This window comes from Balaenoptera borealis, assembly GCF_965194805.1.
Source record: "Balaenoptera borealis genome assembly, chromosome: 19".
NCBI lineage: Eukaryota > Metazoa > Chordata > Mammalia > Artiodactyla > Balaenopteridae > Balaenoptera > Balaenoptera borealis.
In genome coordinates this window covers 18,166,112-18,191,699 of record NC_138878.1, presented here as the reverse complement: position 1 = coordinate 18,191,699, position 25,588 = coordinate 18,166,112, and the positions used below count along the sequence as shown (strand labels likewise).

Here is a 25,588-nt window from a genome sequence, read left to right as displayed (position 1 = left end):
CAGATATATATATTCATTTAACTCCATCCCCATCAAAATACAGAACACTTCTGCACTCTAGAAAGTTTGACCCTTGTGCACTCAGTTCCCGCTACTCTCTACCCTAGGCAATCTGATTTCTACAACCTAATGTTATTAATTTAATAGCACAGGCATTTCCTATAATGTTACATGAATATACCATATTTCTCTATTCAGTCCTCTATATAGTTGTTTTTAATGTTAGCTATTATAAATAAAGCTGCCATTTTTATATTAAAAATAATTCTAATTCTAAGAATTTCCAAACATTCAAAAGACCTGAAATAGAAGAAAAGATCCTAGAGTGAAAATGCTTCTCTAAGATTCTCTTTCTTCTCTTCTGATGGAGCTGAGAGTCCTAATATTTATGCTGTGATAAATAACGCAGCTATTAATATCTGTGTATATAAATCTTTGTTTACATGTTAGACTATTTTCCTAGCAGACATTCCCAGAAGTAGAATTAGTGGGTCAAAAGATGTGGACATTTTTGAGGTTTTTGTTACACATTGCCAAATGATTCCCAAGAAAGATGGTTTCAGTTTACACTCATATCGGCAGTAAGTATGTATTTGAATGCCTTTTCATTTCACCCTTGCCAGCACTGGGTATTATATTTTTTTGCCATTATGATAAGTGAAAAATAATATCCCATTGAATTCTTGATTTGTACTACTTTATTATTAGTATAGTTTAGGTAGATAAAGTCTACCTCGACTTTAAGCTTCTAGCTCAGCACCCACAAACAAACATTATGGGTATTTGGATTTGAATGAGGAATTTGATTTGGAAATCAGCATTGAATTTCCAGAGTTGAATCTCATCACTATCTGATATTCATAAGCCTGAATAATCAAGACATCATTCTCCACTTACCTGCACTGAAAATAAATAGGTGTTTATTCACTAGATACCTATTTTCTTTTTTTTTAATAAATTTATTTATTTTATTTATTTTTGGCTGCATTGGGTGTCCGTTGCTGCGCGCAGGCTTTTCTCTAGTTGTGGCGAACAGGGGCTACTCTTCGTTGCGGTGTGCAGACTTATCATTGCAGTGGCTTCTCATGTTGCAGAGCACGGGCTCTAGGCACGCGGGCTTCAGTAGTTGTGGCTCGCAGGCTCTAGAGCACAGGCTCAGTAGTTGTGGCGCACGGGCTTAGTTGCTCCGCGGCATGTGGGATCTTCCCAGACCAAGGCTCGAACCCGTGTCCCCTGCATTGCCAGGTGGATTCTTAACCACTGCGCCACCAGGGAAGCCCTAGATACCTATTTTCAATCAGCCATGAGACCCAGTTCTCTATTTTGGATTACTGGTGATAAATACAGCTGTTGCAGCCCTGATTTCCACCTTCCAGAACCTTGCTACTCAAAATGTGAGCCACACATCACAACATTAGCATCACCTGGGAGCTTGTTAGACATATAGAAAATCTGGCCTCACCTCAGACCTACTGAATCAGAATCTGTTTTCTAAAAAGATCCCCAGGTGATTTGTAAGCATATTAAAGTTTAAGTACTGTTCTAGAAGACTGACTTGCTTAGGACCAGAGTTCCTGTGCTTTTACCTACCTTATTATTGCAGGCAGTGGCAACATATTTGGAAAGCTAGATATGAATGCCTTGGCCACAAAGCCAGTTTCTGAAAGCACTCATTGAGCTATTGTCATGTGCCTGACACAGTTCTAGATGTTTTCACATATTCCATACAGAGTGAAGGACATACATTCCATGAACTAAAATGGATAATACAAGGAGACCAAATATTTGTTGACTGCCTATGCTATGTGAGCACAGATGTCTCACTGACTCCTCATAACAGTGCTACCCGGCAGGGTTACTAGCTGTAGTGAAACTCACAAAAATGAACTAACGTGCAAGATTAAGTGGTTGAATTTTAATTCAGATATGTCTGTTGTGAAACCCTGTATTCTTGCCACTATATCTGCTGTCTCCAAGGGAGGGAATGGTGAATGGAGTGTGGAGGTAGGTGCAGTGGGGCCCCCAACTCTTCAAGATGTCTCCCTGATCACTCAAGCTCTGCTCAAAGACTAGCCGCTTGGAATCCTCTCACCCCTGGCTACTGTAACCTTTGTAGATGATCTTCTGCGCAAAAACCAACAGCTGAACATGCAGGTGGCTTGCCTGAACCAGGAGCTTGCCCAGCTGAAAAAGCTGGAGGAGACAGTGGCCCTTCTCCACGAAAGTCAGAGGTAGGACTGGGTCCATCTAGCTGACTTCTGGAAGCAGATATTTACTTTCCTTTATCTCCTTTGTTTTACTTGGCAAGTTAATATCTATATACTTTTCAAATTAACTCTATTCTGTGTGCAAACCACCTGTATCCAGGCCAGTTTGCTCAGGGATCAAAATACTGCTTTCCAGAACATACCAGTTTCTGATTCAGCAGATCTGGGCTGGGAACTGAGAATTTGCATTTCTAGTAAGTTTCCAGGTGATGCTCTTGCTTCTGGCCTGGGGACCACACTTTGAGAACATTAAGATATATATCTTTAGTGATGCTATATTTTAGAGTAACTTGAAATAATTCTTCTGTGTGTTGTTAAACCATCAATTCAATATACAGGTTCAATTCATTTCATTTTGTTTGATTCATAGGGAATATTTTTATTATTTTGATTTAATCTTGTGTATAATTAATGTAAAACTTACATGGTCCCAAAGTCAGATCCACAAAATCAGATAAATTCAGACAAATCTAGCTTCCTTATCTGTCTCCTTTATCCTTTCCTTCCTTCCCACCAGCCTTCCATTGCAGGTGTGGGTGTGTATTTGTATTCCCCCTCTATTATATAAAAAGAGGCATAATGTTGCTTTAACATTTTATCTAGAAATCATTTCACAGTGGTGTATAGAGTTAGTTCTCACTCCTTTTTATACATGCATAGGACTCCACTGTGTGTGTATTTAATTAGTCCTCTACTGATGGACATTACAGTATCTTGTTGTTGCAGATAGTGCTGCAGTGAATAACATTGTGCATGCATCTTTTTTGGCGGGGAGGGGCAGTCTCTGATAGCTTCCAACATTACATGGTAATACAGAGTCCAAGAATACAGTCATGACTAGCACCATTAGTTTAATTGCAGAGGCAGGACAGATTAGAAGAAGTAGAAATTAAGATTTGGGGATAGAAATTGGAGGCCTGGTCAGGTGCCAGTCTCCCAGTGCGTCTACTTACTTCATCATGAAAGTGCTTTGGAAAGAACAGAACAATCACTATATAAAATGTGAACTATGTTATTGCTACAGTCAGTCTGGAACATAAACAGAACTGCAATGAATAAATAAACTGTCCGCCTGCTTTTAAAATAACCAACTCATAAATCAGACAGCTCTTTCTATTTAAAGATGTTACTTCATTTTACATTTATTTTTTTATTTTCATTTATTTTTTTTTTACATTTATCTTTAGCAAACATTTCAGGTCAGAATGGCAACTACTTTGCTTTTATGACTTCATGACTGTCTTTTTTCCCCATGCCTCAGATCCCTGGTGGTAACTAATGAGTATCTGCTGCAGCAGCTGACTAAAGAGCAAAAAGGTTATTCTGGGAAAGCACTCCTGCCTCCTGAGAAGAGTCATCATTTGGGGAGATCATCGCCCTTTGGGAAAAGCACGCTGTCTTCCTCCTCACCAGTGGCACATGATACGGGTCAGTATCTAATACAGAGTGTTTCAGACTCTGTCCCAGAGCCTAGTCTATGGAGCTAGCACTGCACACCTTCTTTGCAGCTTCCCTCTCAGCCCCAGGGGGCTCTCAGTGTTATTGCCACTAGTATGGTGGTATTCACTCTCAAGATTAAGAAAAAAATCTTATTTTAATTATACTATGCTGGTCCTTTTTATTTCTTTTTATCTCCTCCCATCAAGTCGTTCTTTCCTTCTGACCACATAAATAGTTGGCACTTAGTCCTAGGCATCATATCACATAGAAACGTTTGGCTGAAAATGTCAAAAAGAAAATAACACTAGACATTTTTCCCAAGTGTCAGTTGAAACTGTGTAGTAGGAAGTTTAAAAAGAACATCCATGGCCAGGTATGTTTTGTGTTAGCAGAAATTTTGGAGAACCTCTATTGATCAGTTCATCAAACGTGTTTTGGGTTTTCTCCCACCATAGTGAAAAGGTGACAAGGTCCGGTGTCTTCCTGGAGCAGCCAACAGTTTAGTTGTGTGATGGAGCTCAAAGCTTGCCATTGGTACCAAACAGGCCTAAATAAAAGCCTAGAGAGATCCTGGAAAGACAGACAGAGAGTAGGTAATTCCTACTCTGGAGAATTGGAGAAGGCATCAGTGAGGACTTGTTTGAGTGGAAGCTTGGCAGAATGAGTACAATGGTACCAGGTAGAGGGGGTGCAGAGCCTCCTAGGCCAAGAGTACAGAGTAGGAGAGTCTGGGGCCCCCAGAGGGATCACCGGGCAGAGAAGATGTAGGTCATGGTGCCATGACAGTATATAACTGGGGGACCTGTCCTAGCCTGGGAGGGAGGTGTGATATCATGAAAATGTCCCCTAAAGAAATGATCTTTCAACCAAGACCTGAAGAATTGAATAGGAGGTCACCAGGCAAAGCATAGGACTGAGGGCAGAGGCAGTGGGGAGAGCTGCAGAGAGAAATAGCATAAGCAAAGGCCATGAAATGGGAAGGAACATGGTTCATTCAGGGAATGGAGGGCCTGAGAGGAGATACACAGGAGCTAGGTTGCACAGCTCCCTAAATATTTTAGATTGGGAAGGCAGATGGGTAGTATTCAATAGATTTGTGTTTGAGAAGCTTTCTCTATAAGAAGAGTGGATTGACCTCCGGCCATGTGGAGTGGACCAGAGAGGAGCTAGAGAGATGAGAGAGAAGGCTGGTGCAGTCTAGACCAGAGGTGTGGCTTCTGAAAGTTAGCTTTGGGCTCAGCATCCACTTTACATGTCAGTACCTTGTATTTCAGACTGAGGATCAATCTTTTCTTTAATCCTGATTGATTAGGCATCAGTGGGAAAAGATAATGCAAGTGGCTCTAGGTATGTCTCTACCTCAAGGTTGCACAAGTAGCTAATGTTGCCAGAGAGCTGTAGAGGGCAAAGGACTGTCAACCTAATGTCATATTGTACTTCTCTTCATCTTCAGGGTCATGTCAGAGAGAGAGGCAGGTGGAAAGATTAGACACTTATTTGCTCCCCTGACCCAGGTGCTGTGCAGGGAAGGAGAGCTATTGCTGTAATAATGAGACATGAAGATCACAACTAAGATCACACATCTCTAAGTTATAAATAAAATCTACAGATCTCTCAATTTTAGGTAGGTTCCCAAAAGGAGCATGCACAGAGGAGCCATGTTTCTTTGAGCTGCATGGCTCTGAGGGAGCTAGAGTCAGCTCGTTTTCTCTGGAAGTGTCAGTAAGAACAGCCCCCCTCCCCGCTTTCCTGGGCCTGTCTTGGACCCATTGAGAGGCCTCCAAAGAGCCTAAGCCTTGCCCAGGTAGGGTAGGGTAGCCTTAGCTAGTAGCCTTACAGCCCTGTGTTGTCATATTTCACCATCCCAGCCCAGTGCACAGGCCAACTTACTGGACAGCCGATGGGGGCTAGGGGAGGTGGGGGCAGGGATAACGGACTTCTTTCTACAACCCAGCCCTCCCTTCCTTCTCCTATGAACATCTGAGAATGCTAGCCCAGAACCTATTCAGGGTACCTCTAAGGAGGAGCAAAGAGCCTGACCCAGACTAAGTCACCTTCCACTCTATTTTCTATTGTCACTGAAAGTGGCTGGTTCTACCCTAGGCCAGGCCCCTCTCTAGGGTTGCTGGCCACTTGTGCAGAGGTCAGCTGTGTTTCTGATTTTTGCTGTGTGGCCCTTGGTCAATCCCTTGGGATTGGTGGCATCAAGGGAAGGGCCAAAGAGTTGTTGCCCTATGGGGCTAAGTGGGCTCAACATGGAGTGGGGGAAGACCCCTGAAGCAAGTAGAAAATAAGTGGACAAGAATTCCTCACCCTGGGCCTGGCACTATTAGGAGAAAGAAGGAAACAAGGCTGGGATGGAAAACAGGTCCTTGGGGAAGTTCTCCAAAAGGAGAGGCAGGACCCCTCTGAGGTTTGGCCTTCTCGCCAGCTATACATAGAGGGTTTTAATGGCTCCATCCCACAGATCCTAACTTCTCTTCCTTGCCCAACTGGCTTTGCTAGCAAGGGTACCCAAAGCTTTCCACCATGAGGAGGCTATGGGGAGATGGAGCAGTGATAACTGAAGGGCTGAAGTGGCATTGTTTGGTCAGTTCCTGCCATGAACCAGATTCTGCTAGACTAAGGGTCTTCCTGGCTCCGGGTGGGCCTTGATTTCCCTCAGGCTCCATAACCCCTTTTAAAGAAGAGGGGGCTTTACCCCTACAAGGTAGAGTTTCGGGACTCGGCCAGTTCTCTCTCTGGGCTCCTCTAAGCCACACTGCCAATCATAGGAGGGGCCAAACTGCTGCTCCCATACGCACTGGATGGTAATCTCACCTGCAGCTTAATAGCTTAATAACCTGGACCAGGCCAATTTGCAGGATTTGGGTTTCTCTCCTATTATGCTAATTTAAGTAAGCTTGCAATTTAAACCAATTCCCCAGGGCTGGAGGAAGTATTCCTCTTACTGTATGCTGGTGGGAGAGGTAGAGCTGTCTGAAACTCTTCCCTGAGCAATGCAAGGTCAGCGGAGTCAGGAGGATCCCACAACCGTCAGCCATTAGGCAAGGCTCTGCTGTGACCAGGTGATGATCTCTGCTCTCTAATTCTCACCTCACCCCCCCCAGCGTCTCTGTTCCAAGCCACACTATCACTCTTTACCCTCGCTCCAAGTGACTTTGGGCTCAAGGGACTCCGGGGCCACCTGGGGCAAGAACATCCTAGAACAGCCCGAGGGAGAGGGAATAAACAGTTGTGCTGCTTTGCTTTGTTATCTGGGTGAAGAAAAAATATTTGTGAATGTGTGCCTTTTAAGCCTTTTCTAGCACTCTTAGGGACTCTGGGCAGTCCCTAAGTTCCATCCAGCCCACTTGTCAGCAGGAAGGAGGGAGAGTTGGCCCCAAAGCCTTAGACTTGGGAATAACTCTGGCCTAACATTGAGAACCTCAGAGGGGAGAAAAGGTTGATCTGAAAGCTCCCAGGACTTCTCAGGATCAGAGAGAGACCCCCCCGCCCTGCAACCTGGGATGATGAACAGATGGGAGGGAATCAGCAAGAAGAGGCCCCTTCACTGTTGGACACCCTGCTCACCTGTCAAAGGCTGATGTTGGGTGCCAAGTTCTATCGCTGGCCATCCAGCCTCATTTTTGGAAATCAGTGTTGGGGCTTGCTGTGTTAGAAAGAGCCTGGCCAGGGAGGCAAGAGGCATGGTTCTGGCCTCTATTCTGCGGAAGCCCCTTCACTCTCTGGGCCTGAGTTTCCTCAGCTATAAAATTGGGAGTTGAACTGTCTACTGTCTGCTGTCTTGCATTTTCTGATATTCTGAGATGCAGCCCAGCATGACTCACCTTGGTAGCCCTCTGGAGTGGAGGCCTGTCAGCAAGCTTAGAGCTGAGGCCTGGCACTGGGCCCCACCAATGCTTAGCCTAGTCTGAGTTTGCTGTCTCATCGCCCCCCCTGCTGTGAAAGCAGAGAGGCCAAGACTGAGGCCCTAATTGCGGGAAGGTAGCCATGATGTCAGAACTCTAGGTCAGGGCTGAGGTAAAAGGCTTTTGATTTCCCTGTAGAGCATCCTCATTCAGCCTGGCTCTGTGCTAATGGAAGGGGCCTGGTGTGTGTCTTTTTCTGGGCAGGGCTGCCAGTGGAAGAATCAGCAGAGTGCGACTTGGAAGGGGTTGATGACACTGAGGGGTCGTGGGGTGTGAATGTCATTACCCTTGTTGTCATATACCTGACCAGGCCATATTGGTACAAAAGGTGGCTTTATTGAGGTCCGGGTAAGAATTAGCACTTGGCCAGAGCAGCAGCTTAAATATGAGGCAAGCAGGCAGGGGTTAGCCATGCCCGGGGCTAGGTTGGGGTGGTGAGGCTATAGGCACAGACTCTCCCCAGACAGACAGAAGTCGAGGAGGAAAGAAAAAGGGGAAGGGGATGCAGAGCAGTCTGGGTCAGAGGTCTGGTGGGCTGGCCCCATAGGGCTGGGCAGGAAGCGCTGGGCGGCAGATCCAGCAAGGAGGGGACCGGGCTCTCTTGTTCCACATGCCCCTTAGGCCCAGGCCTGAGCCTCTGGCAGGGGCAGCCGTGCTAGGGGGGGCCTTCCCAGGCCTCACTTCTTCACCTTGGCATCATAGGTACCTGCATTCTTGTAGGCACTCACATAGCCACTGTCATCCAGGATGTCCTGCCGCCCAGCAATGCCCTTGCCCTTGCCGCTCTCATCGAAGCGTTCCTTGTGGGAGCCCGTGTACTTGCTGGTGTCAGTCAGCCGTTCCACAGCACCCCCTGTTTTTGCTTTCTGTTTGGACAGAGTTCCCCCAGGGGTACCTGGTTAGGGAGCCCAGCCCTTCCAACCCCAGCCAAGATTCCCCATAACCCCCTCAGTGGCCAGCCGAGACCATCAGGGCACTTACAGTAACACCCACATTGGCTGGTTCCTTGCCTGCCACCAGCTGGCAGATGGCATCAAAGGCCTCCTCCTTGCTCTTCCCCTTGAATCGTTTGGGTGCCAGCTCTTCTAGGGCCTTCTTGAACTCCTCATAGTTGATGACCCGGGCAGACTTCCCCCTGCCAGGTATGTGGACACCATGAGTTTTCCCCCTTCTCTACATCCTCCCTGGTTCCAGCCCCCCAATTCCCCTTCTAGGAACATCAGAAGCAGGGAATGCCTGGGGCTCACTTGACTTTGGAGAAGACGATGTCGACATCGGTCCCTGTCACAGCCTTTCCATCAGCCACCTTGCAGTCCTTGCACAGCTTGGCCCAGTTCTTGCCGTTCATCTCGTGCCCACTGGCCTTGGGATCACCATGGATGGCAAACTTGCGGAAGCTTTCCTCCAGCCCAGCCACGTCTGTGCTCGCTGCCATGCCACCCTGTTAGGGACCCACCTTGGTCACCTCCTAGCCAAGCTCTCCCCCCCACCCCCCAAGGCACAGAGCATCACTGCCTCTACCTCAAAACCTGCAAGGTTGAAGTTGCAGGCACTTCTGCCACATACCCTCAGAGCTGGAGATGGAGCTGCCTGCAGAAAGGGGCCAGCACTCAATGTCTGACTGGGCCCCAGAGCCGTGAGGAAGAGCCCCGAGAGGAAAGGTCCTGTCACTTAATGCCAGCCTGGCTCAGAGTGGAGTTCAGAAGATGAAATCATGATGCTCGCACCAGGCTGGGAACAGAGTAGCACTGTCCAGAAAAACTGTGAGAGCAGCAGCTGGGGCCATGGCTTTGTCTGGCCCTGGCATAAGGCCTGCTTGGGTGGAAGTGAGGGTGGCAGAGTGGGCCCCCTCCCTGGGAGTTCCATGCCAGGCTGGGTCAGTACCAGGCCAGGCTGCTGGTTGGGCAGGTATTTAGTGAGGACAGTGTCTCTCTCAGGGTCATGAGGACCCAGCAAGACCCAGCCCAGGCTGAGAAGGGAGCCAGAGCACAGGCAGGGGTGCAGCTGGCCCAGCTGGGACCTTGTTACTATTTGCTGTTAAACAAAAACATGAGGGAAGGGGAACTTGGGGCTGGCCTGGCCACAGTTTGTGAAGCCTGGAGACAGTTGCTAAGGGAGGGTGGTACTGCTTGGAGAATGTTGCTAAGGGCAGGATGGTGTCAGGGCAGCTCAGGAAGAAGCTCCCAGTGCTGCTGGGCTGGGCTGGAGAATGGGCTCACGGGTGGGGCATATCAGCACTCCCAGCACCTGGGGCACAACCGTGGCTTCCTGGCCCCTTTCCAGCCATTGGGGCTGTAACGTCCCAATTTGTGGAGTTTAGGAGGAGCAGGAGATTGAGGGGCTAGCCTGAGTGGGGGTTGTAGAGTTATGAGCCCCTAGAGGCATGATGGCAAGTGAGACTGTGGCCTTGGCCCTGTAATCCTCACACCTACGCTCTGCGCTGAAGCACACTTCCCCAATGTCTACACCTTCAGCCCTCTCTGGAGGCCTCCTGGCCACACCCTGAGCACCACCACACTAGTCCACACTCTCACAGCTGTGTGCACTTAGCCCTGGCCCTCCATACTCTCGGCCTTAGTCCCACTGACCACACCCCTTAACCTGGTACTCAGACCTCCCTGACCACACCAGCCCTGCAATGAAGTGCCCCTCACACCCCTTACTGCAGTCCTCTGACCACACCCACAGCCCTGGGACTAAGGGCCCAGGCCATTCCCTCAGCATGCACGCCCCACACATATACTAACAGCCCTGTACTGAGGCCCCCCAATAATACCCTCAGCCCTGCACTAAAGGGTCTTCCCCACACTTGCCCACAGCACCCACTGCAGTCCCCGACCACACCCTCAGCTCTGCACTGAAACTCCCTCCATGTAACACAGCCTGGTACTGAGGCCTCCCTGACCACACCCTCAGCCCTGCACTGCAGCCACTTCCATCCATACACGGGAAGCCCTGGGACTGGGTCCCCCGTCCACACACCCACAGGCCTTACTGAGACCCCTAACCAGAGCCTCACAACTCACCCTCTCTCCATACATATGCAGCCCCTGACCACACCCTCAGTTGTGTCCTCAGCAACCATCTTCCACCTCTCCCTTTTATAATAGAGCCTCCAGTGACCACAGCCTGGAGCCTGCCTGCCTGCCTACCCCCCTTCCACTACCACTGGCCTTAACACTGAAAACCCTCCCCGGGTCACCACACTCACCCATCCCTAAATTGCAGTTTCTGGAACTGGGCTCACCCACAGCTCCTACATTGCAGCAACTCAGTGGGTCCAGAATCCCTTTCAAACAGCACTCTCCTTCCCTCTCCCTACACTGCAATCTCCCACCAGCAATCTGAAGGAGACCCGCACTTTGTTCACCAAGGGTAAAGTCTGGGGGAGCTTGAGTGCCACAGGATGCTTGTTCCAGGGGCCTAGCAGGACCCTGCACCTGTGCTCACTCCTATCCGTGAGAAGATGGATTCTTGGTAATTTCAGGCTGATCAGGTGGTGCCAAGTCACAGGCCCCGGTCCCAGGGGTCTGCAGGCCACGCTCGCTCCTGCTGGGACAGCTGGAGTAATCAATCAGCAAGGAGTTGGGGGTGGGGGTGGAACGTTTGGGCCCAGCGCAGGACCGCTCAGCTCGTGTCCTCAACTCTGTACCATCCAGGGTTGGGACCCCCCCCCAGGCCGCTCCCACCCCACCCCCTTCTTATCGTGCAGGATATTGATTAGAGTGGTCGGCGCCGGGGTCTCCTACCGGCTTCTACCTCGTGGCTGCTCCTGCAGTGCACGTTCGATGGACAGAAAGAAGGACGCAAGAATGGACCGATGGACGCAGGAGACTAGGCGGCTCCGCAGCTCTGCTCCCTGCCGGCTCTGGGGCGGGACTGCAGGCCGGGCGGTTCCGCCGTATTATTCCCTTGTTTCTCGGTCTCCATAGAGACGGCGAGTCCCACCCCCGGGGCTGTCTCGGCGGGAGAGTGACCAAGGTCACGCTGGCTCCACCTACCCGACCCCGCCCTCTCCGCGCTCTGCGGGGGCGGAGCTGCTGCGATAGTCTCATCCCGCTGCACCCGGGGCAGCTCTGTGGCTGGGGTGACCAGACCTTTGTATTCTGGACGTCCTCGGATGGCCCGCATCCTGGGCTCCGCCCGAAGTTCAAAGCAGATGCCCGCCTCCAGGGGAGATCCAACTTCCCAGAGCAGCAACCGAAGGCCTTTGGCGGGGGGCGGGGGGAGGGGCGTGCAGAGGAGTGGGAAGGTCCCTTCCCTTAGTGACAGTGGGGTCTAGAGCTGGCTCAAGACCACAGCTCTCCAATGAACGTGTGGCATTCCAGGTCACAACTCCGGGTCACTGGGGGCGGGAGGGGACAGTGAACGAATCACGAGTGCCAGCCCCAAAATCCTGGTACACCGACCTCTCTCCCGCGGCTAGGGAAAAGCTCCTGGACTTCCTGGGTCCGCGTCCTCATTTATTCCCACCCCAACCCGGTGTTAGCCTCGCAGTCTCTGCTTCCGCTGCTGCCTCCCGACCCCAAAGCCTGCTTCCCCTCTTCTCTCCAAGTGCAAACCCTATCTTCAAGAAAAATAACCTCCTCCAGGCAGCTTCCAGGACCTTTCCCAACCAGGAGCCCCATACCTGAGCTTCTCCATATGACAATCTGGGTGGCCACCCAGCGTACGGGGCGGGGGGGGGGGAACCCACCTCACCCTCTGCCCCTAGGCTGACTGGCAATGGTCCGGCTCCAGGAGGGCCCGTGGCCCTTGCCATTAAGAAGGTATGCACAGATGAAATTTTCCAAAAAAAAAAAAAAAAAAGTATGCACTAACTCCGCAAAAGCATAAAAAAGTTTATTGGAGCATCACGGCTGGTGGGGGCTGTTATTGCTGAGTCATTGGGGAGGGGGCCGATCCCGCCGGCCCTTAGGGGCCCCTAAAGTGCACTCAGTGCGGCGGGGGTGGGGGTGTTGCATAGAGAGTCTGTCCCGCCGTTCCTCCGCCATCCCTGTTTCTTGTCCCAGCTAAGCGAGACCGGCCTCCGGGCCGCCCCGAGCACCGGGCTCGCCGCTACTCGGGCTTACGAAAACGGCCGGCGCACGCGCCTGCAGCGCCAGCCGGGGCTCTCTGCCCCTGCCCACGGGGGCGGCCAGACCGGCGCTGCCTAGGCGCGTCTGAGCCACTGGAATCTCGTCCATGGACTCGGCTGACGCCGAGTGGTAGGCGCCTGCAGGGCTGGCGTCAGCGGAGTCCGACGACGAGCTGGAGCGGCGGCCGGGGGTCCGCGGCCCTATGGGGTCGGAAGGGAACGTGAGACTAAGAGCTGCTACTCACTTAGGGCCCTACCTTTCCCTCCCTCGTAGCTCCCCGAGCAGGATCCGGTCAGGAAGGGGCGCTCACCCGGCAGCCTGGGCAACGGGGGCTCCCGGTCCAAGGTTCTGGAGGTCGGTACCTTATACATGCGCCGCTTCCTTTTTTTCTGCAGAGACAGTGGGAAGCCTGAATACCCCTTCCCCAGACCTCACATCGCCAAAAGACGCGCAGGAGTAGAGAGGGGTAGAGGCTTCTTTCCCATCCCCTTCCACCGGGCAGGGGGCCCAGCACAGTCCCCTACCTGGGGTCGGATCCGGGGGGGCAGAGCGAGAGTCTCTGGGGAGGAGGGTGGTGGAGGCTCCACGTGGCCGCGGGTGGCAAGGAACCGGGAGGGGCTGAAGGGGAAGTGGGAGGATAAATGCTGGATGTTGTTGTTCCTTCAAATCCCACCCTGTTGGAGGTCCTAAAATAAGCCTCCCTTCCTAGCTGGAAAGGGGCATTGATCTGTCCAAGGCCATGATAGCCTGGACCAAGACCTGTGCCTTGGCTTTGGCCTAACCCCTTTCTCCCACCTCAGATGGCCCTGCCATGCCAATGGGAGATGTGAGGTGGCACTTGCCCAGGTTGCACTCACTTGGCATTCACTGAGGCAGGCCTGGCCTGGCCAGGGGGCTCTGGGCGCACATGGCTGAAGGTCCGCATGTAGAACTCCATCTCCTGGGGAAGATGGAGGTGAGGGAGGCTGGGAGGCCAGGTGTGGGTCCAGGGCCTTCTGGGTCCTGGGCCCATTCTGTCTTGGATGCAACACCCCCTTACTGGTTTCTGTCGGAGGTCTGGGCACAGAGGTCTAGGGCTGTCCTCCAGGCTTCCCAGGTATGCTGGGAAAACCCCAATGCAGAATGAGGCTTAAAACACCTGTTTTTGTACCTTACCCCACCCCCACCATTTTCCTCACTTCATTTAGTCAAACTCCACCTCCTCCAGGAAGCCTCCAGCCTCATGTGTTCAATGTACCCAGTCTAGAGCTGTTCTGGCCAAGTTGGGTTGGGGAGAAGAGGGACTCAGAGAGGCCCTCTCCTGCTCCTGGCTCCTCCCAGGGCTCCAGTCTCTGAACCGATTTTTTTCCCTAGTTGGGAGACTGGGCAGTTCACACACCCGGGTGTGCACCCGAGGCTGCGAGGCTACCTGCAGGAATCCATGGTTCCCTCGGAGCTGAGTCCTCAGAGTACCAAACACAATCTCAGCTGCTGGCGGGGAGTGGGGGGATGAGCGGTCTCCCCAACTTCTACCGGTAAAGGGAAGGCAGTAGGTGGTGGAAAAAACAGCGCCACAGCCCCACCTGGGACCAGGCTTATGGGTGTTCTCTGTCTTGTTTAGTCGCTGATCCTCACAGTGACCATGGGAGTAGCAGACCCAACCCCTGAAAGTGAAGGGGTCTGAAGCCGGGAGGTAGCAGGAGTGGCCTAGGCTCGCACCCCAGCATGCAGCAAGCGCCGGGCCGCGCCCAAGAGGACTGCAGGTGAGGAAACAAAAGCCAGGAAAAACAGCCTGAGAAGGGAGCCTGGCGGAGGATGTGGGGTGGCTGGGGGTAGGGCACTGGACAGCTGTCGCCGACTAGGCAGTCGTTTCCATGGAGACCCGGGCGTCCTGACTAATGCAGAGACGACACTGTAACAGCAACACCGTCTCTAAAACAAGCCTATGTTTGGGGGCAACGGCTCCAGAGTGGGGCCCCTCCCGCATTCCTGCTCAGGGTGGGGGTGGGGAGGCCGCCTGCAGGACAGCCCTAGCAGATCTGGGGGACAGAGCCCAGCCAGTCACCGGCTGGCTACACAGAGGCAGAGAATGAACCCTGGGCAGCAAGCCCTGTGCCCAACACCTGCCCAGGCTGGCCCTTTGGGGAGGAATGTGGAGGTGCCAGCCTGAGCAGAGGAGCCCTGGGAAAGAGGAAGGAGTCAAAGGCCAGTCACAAGGGCTGGGACGCCAAGGGAGTCCTTCCCCCACACATTTCCTCTTCACCAGTGTGCACCTAGCACCCCTCCAGGGCCCAGGAGAGAGGGGGCAAAGCCTACCCTGGTGCCCCTGGGTTCTAGAAGTGTAGGGCAGAGGGCAGGGCAGCAGTAGAGGATGGTCTCAGAAGCCTGATGGGCCAGAATGGGACAGGAGCCAGGCCCTAGCCAGCTGGGGAAGTTTGAGGGTGCCACCAGGGTGTCCCCATTCAAATTCCCCTCCCCTCATCAAAGCTGTCCCTCAGAGACATTCAAAACTTGCACATTCCTGAATGGTACATGGCACCTCTCAGCCTCAGCTCTCCTCTGTACGATGGGACAAACACACCCCTTCTCCCTCTGCCGACGTCTCCCTCAGGTCATTTTCAGATGATATTAAATGCCCTTGCTGCTGGCACATCTGGCCCCAAAGACTAAGCAGGCAGTAACTACAGAGCAGGGGTCCTGAGCATTCGAGTCTGGGGATCCCAGGGCCAGCCCTGCCTCAGTGGGCACTGGCTGTGAAGCTTGAGAAAGTCTCCTGCCTACCCCTCTGAGCCTCAGTCTCCTCTGTGAAGTGGGGATAGGGATGGTGCCCACTCCCAGGATGGCTGCCACTGTGCTTACATGGGTTCCGTGCCCAGCACCAGGGCAGGTACACAATGGTGTGGCAGTTGCGGGGGGCAGGGGGTCTCCACCAACAGCCATCACTCCCCCAGGCCTACCCAGGCCTGGCAGCCTGGCCCACCCCTGGCGATGAGAACAGGAGAGGTGGGGTCCCAAGCACTCCCCCAATCCACCCACCAGCCTGTGTTTGTGTCCAGTTGCCATGAGGACTTCGGATCCAGAGCTCAGCCTTCCCAACAAGGCCTGCCTGGGCCCCCTGCCTTCCCAGTCCCTGGGGGCTCCAAGGACTGGACCACCCCACCCCCAGCTGCTGACCTCAGGAAGCCAAGGGGCATGGGAATGGGGATAGGCTGATCAACAGCTGGGCTGGCCAGGCCCTGAGCCTGGGCTGGAGGATTCCTGCTTCAGAGTGCAGAGACCTTAACTCTTCCTAGACCCAGCTTGCTTAATCTTTCTTGGCCTCAATATGTTCATCTGCAACATGGGTACGGTAGCATTACCTGCCTCATGGGCTGTTTCAAGATTTAAATGGAGTAATGGGTATAAGGGCTCAGGGTCACAGGTGGAGAGAACTGATGGCTCTATCCTGGTGACCCAGTCCTTGATCCATCCCTCTCTCTTCTCCTGCGGCCACAACCTGCCTGCTTCTAGGCTCCCACATTCTGTGCCCTCCAGCACATGCTTAGAGCCTTTCCCCTGGGGTCGGGGAAACACAGGGCTTCCTCTGGCTGTGCCCACACTTGAGCAAGCAGGCACGTGCTTAGTACAGGCTTGCCCTCGCCTCTGCTGCCTCCAGCACCCACTACCCCAGCTGCTCTTCCAGGCCTGCTTCCCTTTGCCCTGTCTTGTCACTGGCTACTCGCTGCACAGCCCACCACCCCTCCCACACCCCTTCTCCCACTCCCTCAGCCCTCTGGGCCACTTCTATACCTGAATGGGCCGCATCCTGGGGGGACATGACTCAAGCTCCCTGTGGGCCCCCTTTGCCTCCTGGGGCGGACGATGCTGCACGATGTATTCATAGGTGGTGAGCTTGTGCCACACTGAGGGGGTAAAGAGAGGGCTCAGTGCAATGGAAAAGGAACCCTGGAGTTCAGAAGGTGAGGGAGGGTACCCAACCACAGGCTAAAACCATTGTCCCCATATACACTAAGCCATGGAGTGAGACCAGGTCACCATTAGAGAGCCAGCACTAGGAAGGGGCATAGTTTCAAGGCTCTACAGCCCAAACTGGGTAACTTCCAGCTTAGGGACTCCCATCCCATGAAAGGCAGGTGTGGGTGTATATGTGGGGGTAGGGGCAGGGGGCACTTACTGAGATAAATGTGGAAGCAGAGCAGGTGGCCGAGCAGGGCTGTGGAGAGCAAGCCCAGAAGGATGAGAAGGGCAGCCAGAGCCAGGATGGCAGGAGCCTGGGTCTCCACAGGGGCAGCAGGCAGGAACACGAACCACACATCTGTGTGATTCTTCAAGACTGCAAGGCACAGGCAGACTGTGCTCAGCCAGGGATGTAACCAGTGACCAGAACAGGCCCAGGGTTGGGGGATGGGAGTGAGCCTGGAGCCCACACTGACCTTCAAAGTGGCGGTTGGTACGCAGCCGCATGGGGTTGACAAAGAACTCCACAAAGACATAAGTGGCCACCAGCACGAGGAGCAGGACGCCCAGTAAGGCAGATGCCACACTGTGTAGAAAGAGCCTGGGCCCAGCCGTGGGCAGCTGTCAGCACCCAGGTGCTCCAGCTGGGCAAGGGCCCAGAGCTCAGAAGGGCCGGTGGTTAGGATGGGGAGCTGGGCCTCTGACCCCACAGCCCTGACTCCTCACGAAGCCAAAGCCTTAGGGCAAAGGTGAATATAGGCGGCCACCCCCAACAGGCTCCCCACCTTTCCCTGGGCCAGCAGGAGAAAGACTCCAAACCTACCCTCATCGCTCTCAGGCGGAAGCCATCGGGAGCATCACCCTCAGACCAGCACACACACTAACGCACACCAGCGCACAGGTCCCCCAAGTACCCCTGTCATCGCCCCGCCCCATACGCAGGTTCAAGGCCCCTGGCTCGCACAGACACAGGCATCGCCAGGCACCCCTGTGGCCCAGGCCTGGCTCTCACCGGTAGTTCCTCTCGCCCACGCAGTTGTTGAGCCACTTGCAGTGGTGGTCAAAGCCGCACACGCATTTGTTGCAGGCGCTGCAGTGCTTGGAACGAGCACTCCTGCGGTGGGGAGGGGGCACAGCGTGGTTGCGGGCTTCTCCCGCCTTTTGCTGCCCGGCCTGGCTGGGGGGTTGCCAGTTCCGCGCCTGGAGCGGGTCACCCACCCGCGCCTAAGCAGAGAGCGGAGCGCGTCAAAGGGGAGCACGCGCGCCCTCTGGCGGGGGGCACTGTGGGGCGGGGCACCCGGAGGAAGCAGCGCTTCTGAAGAGGCGGGGTGGGGGCGGGGACGGGAGGTGTACCCAGCGGCGGGAGGAGGAGTAGGCGGCGTTATACTGTCCCGCTCTGGGACAGTGCACCCGCGTGATGGTGGCGTGAAACGAAAACGGAGTTTCTTTTCCAAGCAAGGACCCCCCTTTGCCCAGCCAGGAGGCAATGCAGGTATGGGGCCAGGGAGCAGAAGAGAGCAAGGCTGCTGGACCCAGGGCCTGCAGTGCTCTTCCTGACATCGCCATTTTTTGAGTCCCTGTTTCTCTGCCAGACTATGGGAAATTTCCTGGCATTCTTCCAGAAAACCCCAGTCTATCTGGGCTAATCCAAAGGGAGACAAAGGAAGAGGGGTAAGCAGACATCTGGGTGAGCAGTAAGCAGTTCACCGCAGTGGGTCAGGTGAGGTGAGGCTACATTAGGAATGCAAGAGAGTCTCCCTGCCCCAGGGAGGAACCAGGAAAGGCCAAAGGAGAGTGGAAGAATAAATTTCGACCCCCTCCCCCAGAACAGAATGGAGCCCTGGAATACGCAGCAACTGCCAGAGCGTCCACTGAGGAACAACGCGCTGACTGGTGTCTAGTGAAAGAAAGGATGGTCTGATGCTGAAGGCCGCAGCATCTTAATGCCATTGGCTCTTTCTCTGTCCTATGGACAGAACCCCTTCAACAGGCTGCTTGGGGCTTAATATTAAAAGTGTGGAGCTAGCCTTGAACCATACCCCCATCCCTGATCCCCTACCTAAGGCTGGGAGACTGGGATGCTCCAGAGAGGGGCTTAGGGAGGCAGTCTGGACCAGCCAAGGGGGTATGGGCTCTGGACATTCTGACCCCTCAATGTGACCTGGAGTAAGTCACTTGGCCTCTCTGGGCCTCAGATTCCTCGTGCATAAACAAGGATAACAGTATTGGCTTCGGGGCCAGGCAGGCTGGGTTGTGAATCTGGCTGCCCAGTAGCCATATGACCAACCTCAGGCCACTCAGCCTTTCTGAGCATTGGACTCTTCCTCCTCTGTGAAGTGAGAAAGATGTTGCCCACTCTGCAGGGTGGTTGTTCATAAGCACTTAGCACATGGTAAGTAGTCAAGTGTTGCTCCCCTCTCTGCCCATACCTGGGAATGCTGGTGAGAGAAGGGGGGTGGTTACTGGTAGAGTTAGTCATCAGAAGTGTTTGTGGCAGTGCCAATTGTTGCCTACTTTGTTGGAAATGCTATTCCTCATCTTCTGTTTCCAATCACCTTCTCCCTCACCCAGTTCTCTGTCACTCCACTAAGATTCTTGACTGTGTGAAATAAGAGGGTTCTGAGGCTTCAGAATGACTGTAAAGCCTGGGCATGCCCCTGTCTGCCTTCAGCTCCCACTGGCAGTTCCCCGGGCACACTCATCGGCCACACACACCCAGTCCACACGCACTCACACATCCACGTTGCACAAGTTGCAGTGCAGGTCTTCAATGACGTGTGCATGTTGGCTGCGGTTGAAGATGGGCAGGGGCCCAGCATAGCTCTTGTCCCGCACATTGGCATCTGCTGGATCGATGGAAACAGCAGTCAGGTGCACCACGAGGTGGCCAGCAAAGATGGCGCCCATGCACTGGCCCAGCAGGTTAAAGACTCACTCCACACTGCCAGCTGAGAGCCCCACTTCTGCTTCCTGTGGCCAGAGAACTGCTCCCTACCTCCATGTGACTCCCCAGTGCAGAGACTCTCTGCCTGTGCCACCTCCTACCTGTGCCACCTCATACCTGTGCCCCATATGGAAGAGCCGAGGGGCTATCTGGTAATGGAGCTCACAAGCCAGCACTGCCTGCTGCTGCTGAGGAGACCAACTATAGGGCCCTGGCCTCACTAATCCAGGCCTGGCTTAGGCCCTGGCTGATCTTACCTCAGAATCTGACCTGGTTTCTGATTCTAAATGGTGAAATGAGACTTAAAGAGACCATCCTCTAAAGGTTGAAGGACCCAAAATATAAGTTCTAAGCTTGTTTATCTTGCTTTCACAGGAAGTCAGCTCTGAGAAGGAAGAAGACATCCTCTCCCAGCAGCCAGGCCAGTTGGAGAATCACTTGCAGACAGGGCCTCATATATCCACTGCCTCCCCAGTCTAGAGTCCAGGTACTTGGAGCCCTGGGGCTGAATGTCTGGGACGGCCTAACATGTTCAGGGGCTGCCCAGGGGGCAGCATGGCTAATTCCTGAAACACAGATCTTCCAGGATCTATCTGCTCAGCAGTTGGACCAAATGCTGGACACAGTATGCTGACAACTTACTGCAAAGTAAATGTGTAAAACTTCACTAATAGATTCCACCCAGGCAGCCATCCACCCTCCATCTAGCTATCTATCAATCCATCCATCCATCCTCTTGCTAGCCAAGTAGACATCATCTCTCCATCACTTATCCTCCATCCATCAGCTGTCCAACCTCCTTTTTTTCTTCCTCTTCCCAGCAGCCAAATTTTCCTACATGTCTGCAGGAGGCAGGCTCCACCCTAATGTGCTATACCAGAGCTGAAAGAGACAATCCTGTGGCCCATCACAACCTCTCTATCCCTACGGCCCTGGCTGTGGGTCAGGCCGTCACCTCTTGCCTGGGTTATTCCATAGTCTCCTGACTCTGCTTCTCATGTCTGCGTCCCCTTGAGTACCCTTTACTTGGGTAGTGAGCTCTGAAAAGCTTAAACCTAAAGCCTTGACTGCTTAAACTCCTGCAGTGGCTCTCAAGCTAAAGTTTACTCTTCAGCTCAGTGTTCACGGCCCCTTTTCCTCTGGATCCTCTCAAACCTCTCTGGTGTCACCAACCACTACTCCTTACCATTCCAGGCTCTCTTCAGACACACTGAATGTAGGCAAACATTTAGTTTCCTGCCTGCTCCAACACTTCTTCCCTCCCCCCCACCCCCCTGGTTCATTCATTCAGCTATTTACTGAGGTCTTTCTCTATGCCAGGCACTGAGGGATATGGCAGGAGCAAGACAGACTTGGCCCCTAGCCCCAAGGAGCCTACAGTCTGGCAGGAAAGACAGAGGTTAATCAAAGAGTAGGTTGATTGCAATAACGAAAGTTCAGGGGACTATGTGAGTTTGTAACTGGGTGACCTCATCTAGTCTGAAGGGATCTGGAAGGTTTCCCTGAGGAAGTATCATCTCAGCTGAGACTTAGAGAGAAACAGATGACAGTAACGTGGCAGGTAATATAAAGAGGAAAGGGGGCCTGGCTGGGTACTGGGAACAAGCAGAGTCCCAACTAGATGTGTGGTTCCAGCTCAGCTTATTGGTGCCATGCAAGAAAGAGAGCCCATGTCACCAAATTCTGGCTTTTCAGAAGGAACCAGAAATCTGGATTTGTGTCTGGATATATGAGGCATCTCATTTTTAAAATGTTGACAAGGAAATAAATAATTTTTTAAATGTACCTGCCAAAGAAACACTTAAGATATGTCCATTTTGTGTGTTTGTTATCCCTCAATTAAAAAAAAAATCTGTAGGCCAAACTGGCCCATGGGCTGCTAGGTCTTGACTTCTAACTTAGCTGCGTATTGGGGTGGAGAGAGAGGCTAGGAGCTTCCAGGCAGAGACCAGTGTTGTTGCAACAGAGAACAACAGAGGAAATAAAATAAGAAGATGCTGGGGAGATAAGCAGAGTCCAGAATGTGGAGAGCCATGATGATCTTGAGCCTTAAGGCAGGAAGAAGCTATTAGAGGGTGTTAAGCTGGGGAGTAACTTTATCATATTTGTTTTTTGAAAGGGCACTCTGGCTGCAGGGATAGAGATGGACTGGCCATGGTGAGAGCATGTGTGGGGAGACCTGTTTGGAAACGAATGGTCATCTAGGTAAGAGAGGCAGATGGCAGTGGGGAGAAAAGAGGGCAAGTACAATAGCTTTTTAGGAGGCAAAATCAACAGGACTTGATGACTGACTGGATATAGGTGATGAAGGAAAGGGGCGGAGCCAAGAGTACCTAGAGAAGCCAGGAAGAGGGAAGGAGGGGAGCTGAGAGCAACAGGTATGCATCTGGGTGGTGATGTTGGCCTACATGGCCCTCCTCCTGCACCCACAGTCTGCTGTATGAATCCCTACCCCCATACTTACCATGTGATGATCTCCAATCTACAAGGCTTTCCTCCAGTTGGAAACGGAACACCTAGAGCTGGGGCCCTGTTTTACCCATCTTTGCAACCCTAGGGCCCAGGCAAGTTCTAGGTGCAAGGTGAGTGCTTGGTACACACCATTACCCTACCTCATTCTGCAGGGGCCCCTGAGGGAGCCTGCAGAAGGAAGGTGGCTTTGATGGGAGGACAGAGAACCATTCAGGCCTGGAAATGGGAGTGCCAAACCAGGTGGTTCTTTGAGCCTCCAGCATTGCCCAAAGCAATAAATATGGGGAGGACAAAACCCTCAAACCATCCCACTGCCTCAGAGTCAGACTGCCTGAGCAGTCCTTCTGGCCTCACAGGGTAGCAATTGTGTGACCTCAGGAAGTCATTTAATCTCTCTGAGCCCCAATTTCTTTTATGAAAGTGGGGAGAACACCTTCCTTACAGATTATTATGAGAGTTGAACAAGATCATCCATGTATAGGGGTTGGCACAGTGCCTGGCACATATAAGTGCTCAATAAATGCTAGTTACTCTTGGTTACTGTTATTTGCTCTGATTCTGCTCACTCCAAACTATGTGGTTATTAACCTGGCTTCCCAGGTACCCTGATGGCAGAAAGCCAGGGAGTCCTGAGTGAGTGGTGTACCCATTCGGATCATGGGAGGAATGTTCCATGAAGCATTCTACTTAATAGCACTGACTAAGCCCTGTTGGTCACCTCAGAGAAAGTCTAGTTTTCATGTACAAAGTTGATGACTAGGCCCTGGGCCCTAGTGAACCAGGAAGCCCCTCAGTGACACTGCTGGCATCGGAGACCAACAACCTTCTCTAGAGTCCTTCTCCACCCACCTGCCCTGGCTACCCACCAGCCAAGGGCTCTATGGTTTCCCAAGAGAGCGTGCTCACATTCATGGCTCATACGTTCTGGTGCTCACACACACACATCCTTGTGTGCTCCTTGTCCCCTGCCTGGGAAGCAGGCAGGACTCCTCCTGTCAGATAGAGGAGGAGGCTAAGATGCGGAGAGCTGGCAGAAGCCGCTCAGCCTTGTGCAGCTCTGAAAGGGCTGAGTTGAAGGGTGCTGACTCTACGCCTGAGACTTTCAAATTCATCCCTGCTAACTCCTTCAGCTCACCCTAGGCCACCTTCTCCCAGAGGCCCAAGGAATCATCTCCATGAAGCACACACACCAAGGCACACTCTCATGGTCACCCTCTGGACTGGGGCACGTGGCCACATGCTGCCCCTCAACCGCCCAGACTTGCAGCCACATCCTCTGCTCCTGGGGCCTGTGGCCAGGGCTGGGGCAGTCACATCACTAAGTTCAGGCAAGCTCATGTTTGTCACAATTCCCAGGAGCTTCCAGGGCATATTTATCCCTCCTCTTGTCAATTCAACCTTACCCTGAAAGAGTCTGATTTATAAAATCGATGAGCTCCTAAACAGTCCTGGGTACAGCATAATAATCTCTGTAAATAAAACCATATTCTAAATGTACCAGGAAACTTACCATGTAAAGGAATTCTACCATTATTCTTATTCTTTCCAAAAAGTGAAAAATTATTTCATAAATGGAATAAGGTACTCTCTTTTATCCCTTGTTGAGCTCTGGACACAATTAGCTTAAAGAGAGCTTTAAGGTTCTCTTCTGTAATTGCTCTTGTGGTACCTCAGTTGATGAGGTTCCCATCTGTGTGGGGCTTTCAACGCTCCAAGGTTCGTTAGGCCTGTTCCCTCACCCAATCAGGCAGAGGGGTCAGATGGGGGTTGGAGGCCAGGCAGGTAGGCAACTGGTCCCCCCAGGCAGAGACAGGGCCCATCTGCGCTCTCTGAGGCTCTGGAACCCAGCTTCAGGCCTCGCCCATGTCCCTCCATCCATTGTCCCCACTCTTCTATGTACCAGTCCCATACTTTCCCAAGGATACAGCATAGCCAGCAGGCACCCAGTGGTGAGGCAGGAGGGGAACAAGGACCCCAAAGCCAATCACAGCAAAGAAGAGGTACAGCAGCCAGGCCACAATCTGGAGCGGGTGAGGGGGCCAGCTCCACCCATTCCGGCGGGACCGCTGGCCCTGCAGCTCCGGGGAGGGTCCGCTGGCCTGTGCAGGTGCTGTCCACACATTCTTCTCAGGGGCTGTCTTGTTAGAGGGCTTGTTGCAGATGTTCATCTCCAGAGGGAGAAAAGGTAGAAAGATCATTAGCCTGAGGAGGCCCAGGCTGGAGCCCAGAGCCCCATGCCTGCAGTCAGGTTTCAGCAGGAGGGGCAGGCTAGTATGTGAAGCCATCTCCCAGCTACTTTGCAGGGGAATCCGGGGCCCTAGCATGAGGAGCCTGGCAGTGAGGGAGGATGGCAGTAGAGTGCTAGTCTCAAAGCCCCAGAGCAAGTTCTGGCCCCAGTCCTAGCCAGGACAAGGTAGGAAGGTCCAGGGTTTATTCAGCTCACAGTGTGACTGCCTGTTATTCTGCTCTGTCTCCACAGCCATCAGAGTTAAACCCAATAAGACATGTTCTCATCTGGTAACAATATCAGGCTGAGGCCAGAGCGATGAGAACACATGCTGATTCTGTTAGGATTAGTCACCTCTGTCTTGAGGCCCAAATGCAAGTGTCAGAGAGGGCCCCGTTACACTTTGCTAAGGGAAACAGGGAGTGGAGGTGTTCAAAAGAGGGATCTGGCCTCTGCCCCTCAGCAAGCATGTAATCCCTTTAAGGACTGGGGGCCCCTGAACCATCTCCCCTGTGCCTCAGATAAGCTACCTGGGGCTTCTTGGCTGGAGAGAAGCCAACACACAAGAGAGGGGAGGAATCCTCATTGGTTCCCTCCAGCAGTGGAAATGACCATGTTTCTCTAAGTAAATGTGGGCCTGGTACAGTGAGAACAAAAAGGTGAGCTGATGCCTTTGACTCACTTGAGGGAGTTCAGGGAAAGACAGGCCTTGGCCAGAGCCAAACCACCAGATGGCAGCACTCTTTACCCCCATCCCACCATCGCTCAGCCCAAGAGCTGACTCGGTGGTCAAAGATACATGCAGGGCAGACGGGTAGGCCTGTCATTACAGGAGAAAGAGCCCAACCCCAGTATCTTCTGGGCCTGAGGTGGGACCAGAGCCTGGGCAGGCAGTGCCTCACTTGGGTAGACAGGCCAATTCGGAGCTCTTGGTGGGAAGGTCAAGAGCTGCAGAAAAAACCCTGGCAGCTGGACTCTCCTTTCAGGAGTCCATGCCTGTTGGCCAGGGAGTCTGACTAAGCCAAAGGGTATGGCAGACCCTGCTCAGCACATCTGCCTTGAACACCTTCCTCACTTCTAAACCCAACAAAATGTGACTTGACCTTCAGAGCCCACTGCAAGCATCACCTCATCCAGGAAGCTTTCCCTGATGCCCCAAGTTAGTCAGGGGGCCCTAACACTCAGTCTTTATTGGGCAAGTCACTTTGCTGTTTGGAACACTTTGCCATCTCCATGTCTGCCCCCCTGTTATGCCAGCTTCCCCTAAGGGCAGCAAAGGTACTGTGATTCATTCACCTCTGTTCCCCACATCC

The 25,588-nt window shown here is 52.8% G+C and overlaps 3 protein-coding genes across 24 annotated transcripts in view; 1 reads left to right on the top strand and 2 right to left on the bottom strand.

Moving 5' to 3' along the window:
* LRRC36 (leucine rich repeat containing 36) overlaps positions 1-7,862 on the top strand; it is a 53,597-nt gene extending 45,735 nt beyond the window's left edge. For 5 of the 6 annotated variants that reach the window (XM_082368950.1, XM_082368949.1, XM_082368948.1 and 2 more), the window contains 2 exons: positions 2,117-2,231; positions 3,529-3,870. In XM_082368950.1, coding sequence (XP_082225076.1) covers positions 2,117-2,231; positions 3,529-3,754 — 341 coding nt within the window. In that variant the 3' untranslated portion in view covers positions 3,755-3,870. Of the gene's footprint in view, positions 1-2,116; positions 2,232-3,528; positions 3,871-6,634 lie in introns of those variants that run through there. The other variant, XM_082368946.1, reaches the window with a different exon arrangement.
* Positions 7,863-7,934: 72 nt separating this feature from the next.
* On the bottom strand, positions 7,935-11,518 carry TPPP3 (tubulin polymerization promoting protein family member 3). Of its 3 annotated transcripts, XM_082369102.1 has the most exons (5): positions 11,368-11,512; positions 9,185-9,349; positions 8,866-9,059; positions 8,600-8,753; positions 7,935-8,484 (listed from the first exon to the last, which is right to left on the bottom strand). In XM_082369102.1, exons 3-5 carry the CDS (start codon positions 9,051-9,053, stop codon positions 8,296-8,298), a joined length of 531 nt encoding a protein of 176 aa, XP_082225228.1. In that variant the 5' UTR covers positions 9,054-9,059; positions 9,185-9,349; positions 11,368-11,512; the 3' UTR covers positions 7,935-8,295. The 3 variants fall into 3 exon arrangements, with proteins under 3 accessions (XP_082225228.1, XP_082225226.1, XP_082225227.1); XM_082369100.1 differs by lacking the exon at positions 9,185-9,349 and having other exon boundaries at positions 11,368-11,518; XM_082369101.1 differs by lacking the exon at positions 9,185-9,349 and having other exon boundaries at positions 11,378-11,512.
* Positions 11,519-12,439: 921 nt separating this feature from the next.
* The window catches only part of ZDHHC1 (zDHHC palmitoyltransferase 1), a 32,228-nt gene continuing 19,079 nt past the window's right edge, over positions 12,440-25,588 (bottom strand). For 3 of the 15 annotated variants that reach the window (XM_082368960.1, XM_082368955.1, XM_082368959.1), the window contains 11 exons: positions 23,974-24,216; positions 19,367-19,542; positions 18,920-19,070; positions 17,645-17,856; positions 17,109-17,233; positions 16,850-17,026; positions 16,465-16,577; positions 13,554-13,636; positions 13,221-13,314; positions 13,007-13,085; positions 12,440-12,896 (listed from right to left, as the gene is read on the bottom strand). In XM_082368960.1, the coding sequence (XP_082225086.1) occupies positions 12,631-12,896; positions 13,007-13,085; positions 13,221-13,314; positions 13,554-13,636; positions 16,465-16,577; positions 16,850-17,026; positions 17,109-17,233; positions 17,645-17,856; positions 18,920-19,070; positions 19,367-19,542; positions 23,974-24,216 (1,719 nt within the window). In that variant the 3' untranslated portion in view covers positions 12,440-12,630. Of the gene's footprint in view, positions 12,897-13,006; positions 13,086-13,220; positions 13,315-13,553; positions 13,798-14,104; positions 14,433-16,464; positions 16,578-16,849; positions 17,027-17,108; positions 17,234-17,644; positions 17,857-18,919; positions 19,071-19,366; positions 19,543-23,973; positions 24,236-25,588 lie in introns of those variants that run through there. The other 12 variants (XM_082368961.1, XM_082368965.1, XM_082368962.1 and 9 more) reach the window with 12 other exon arrangements.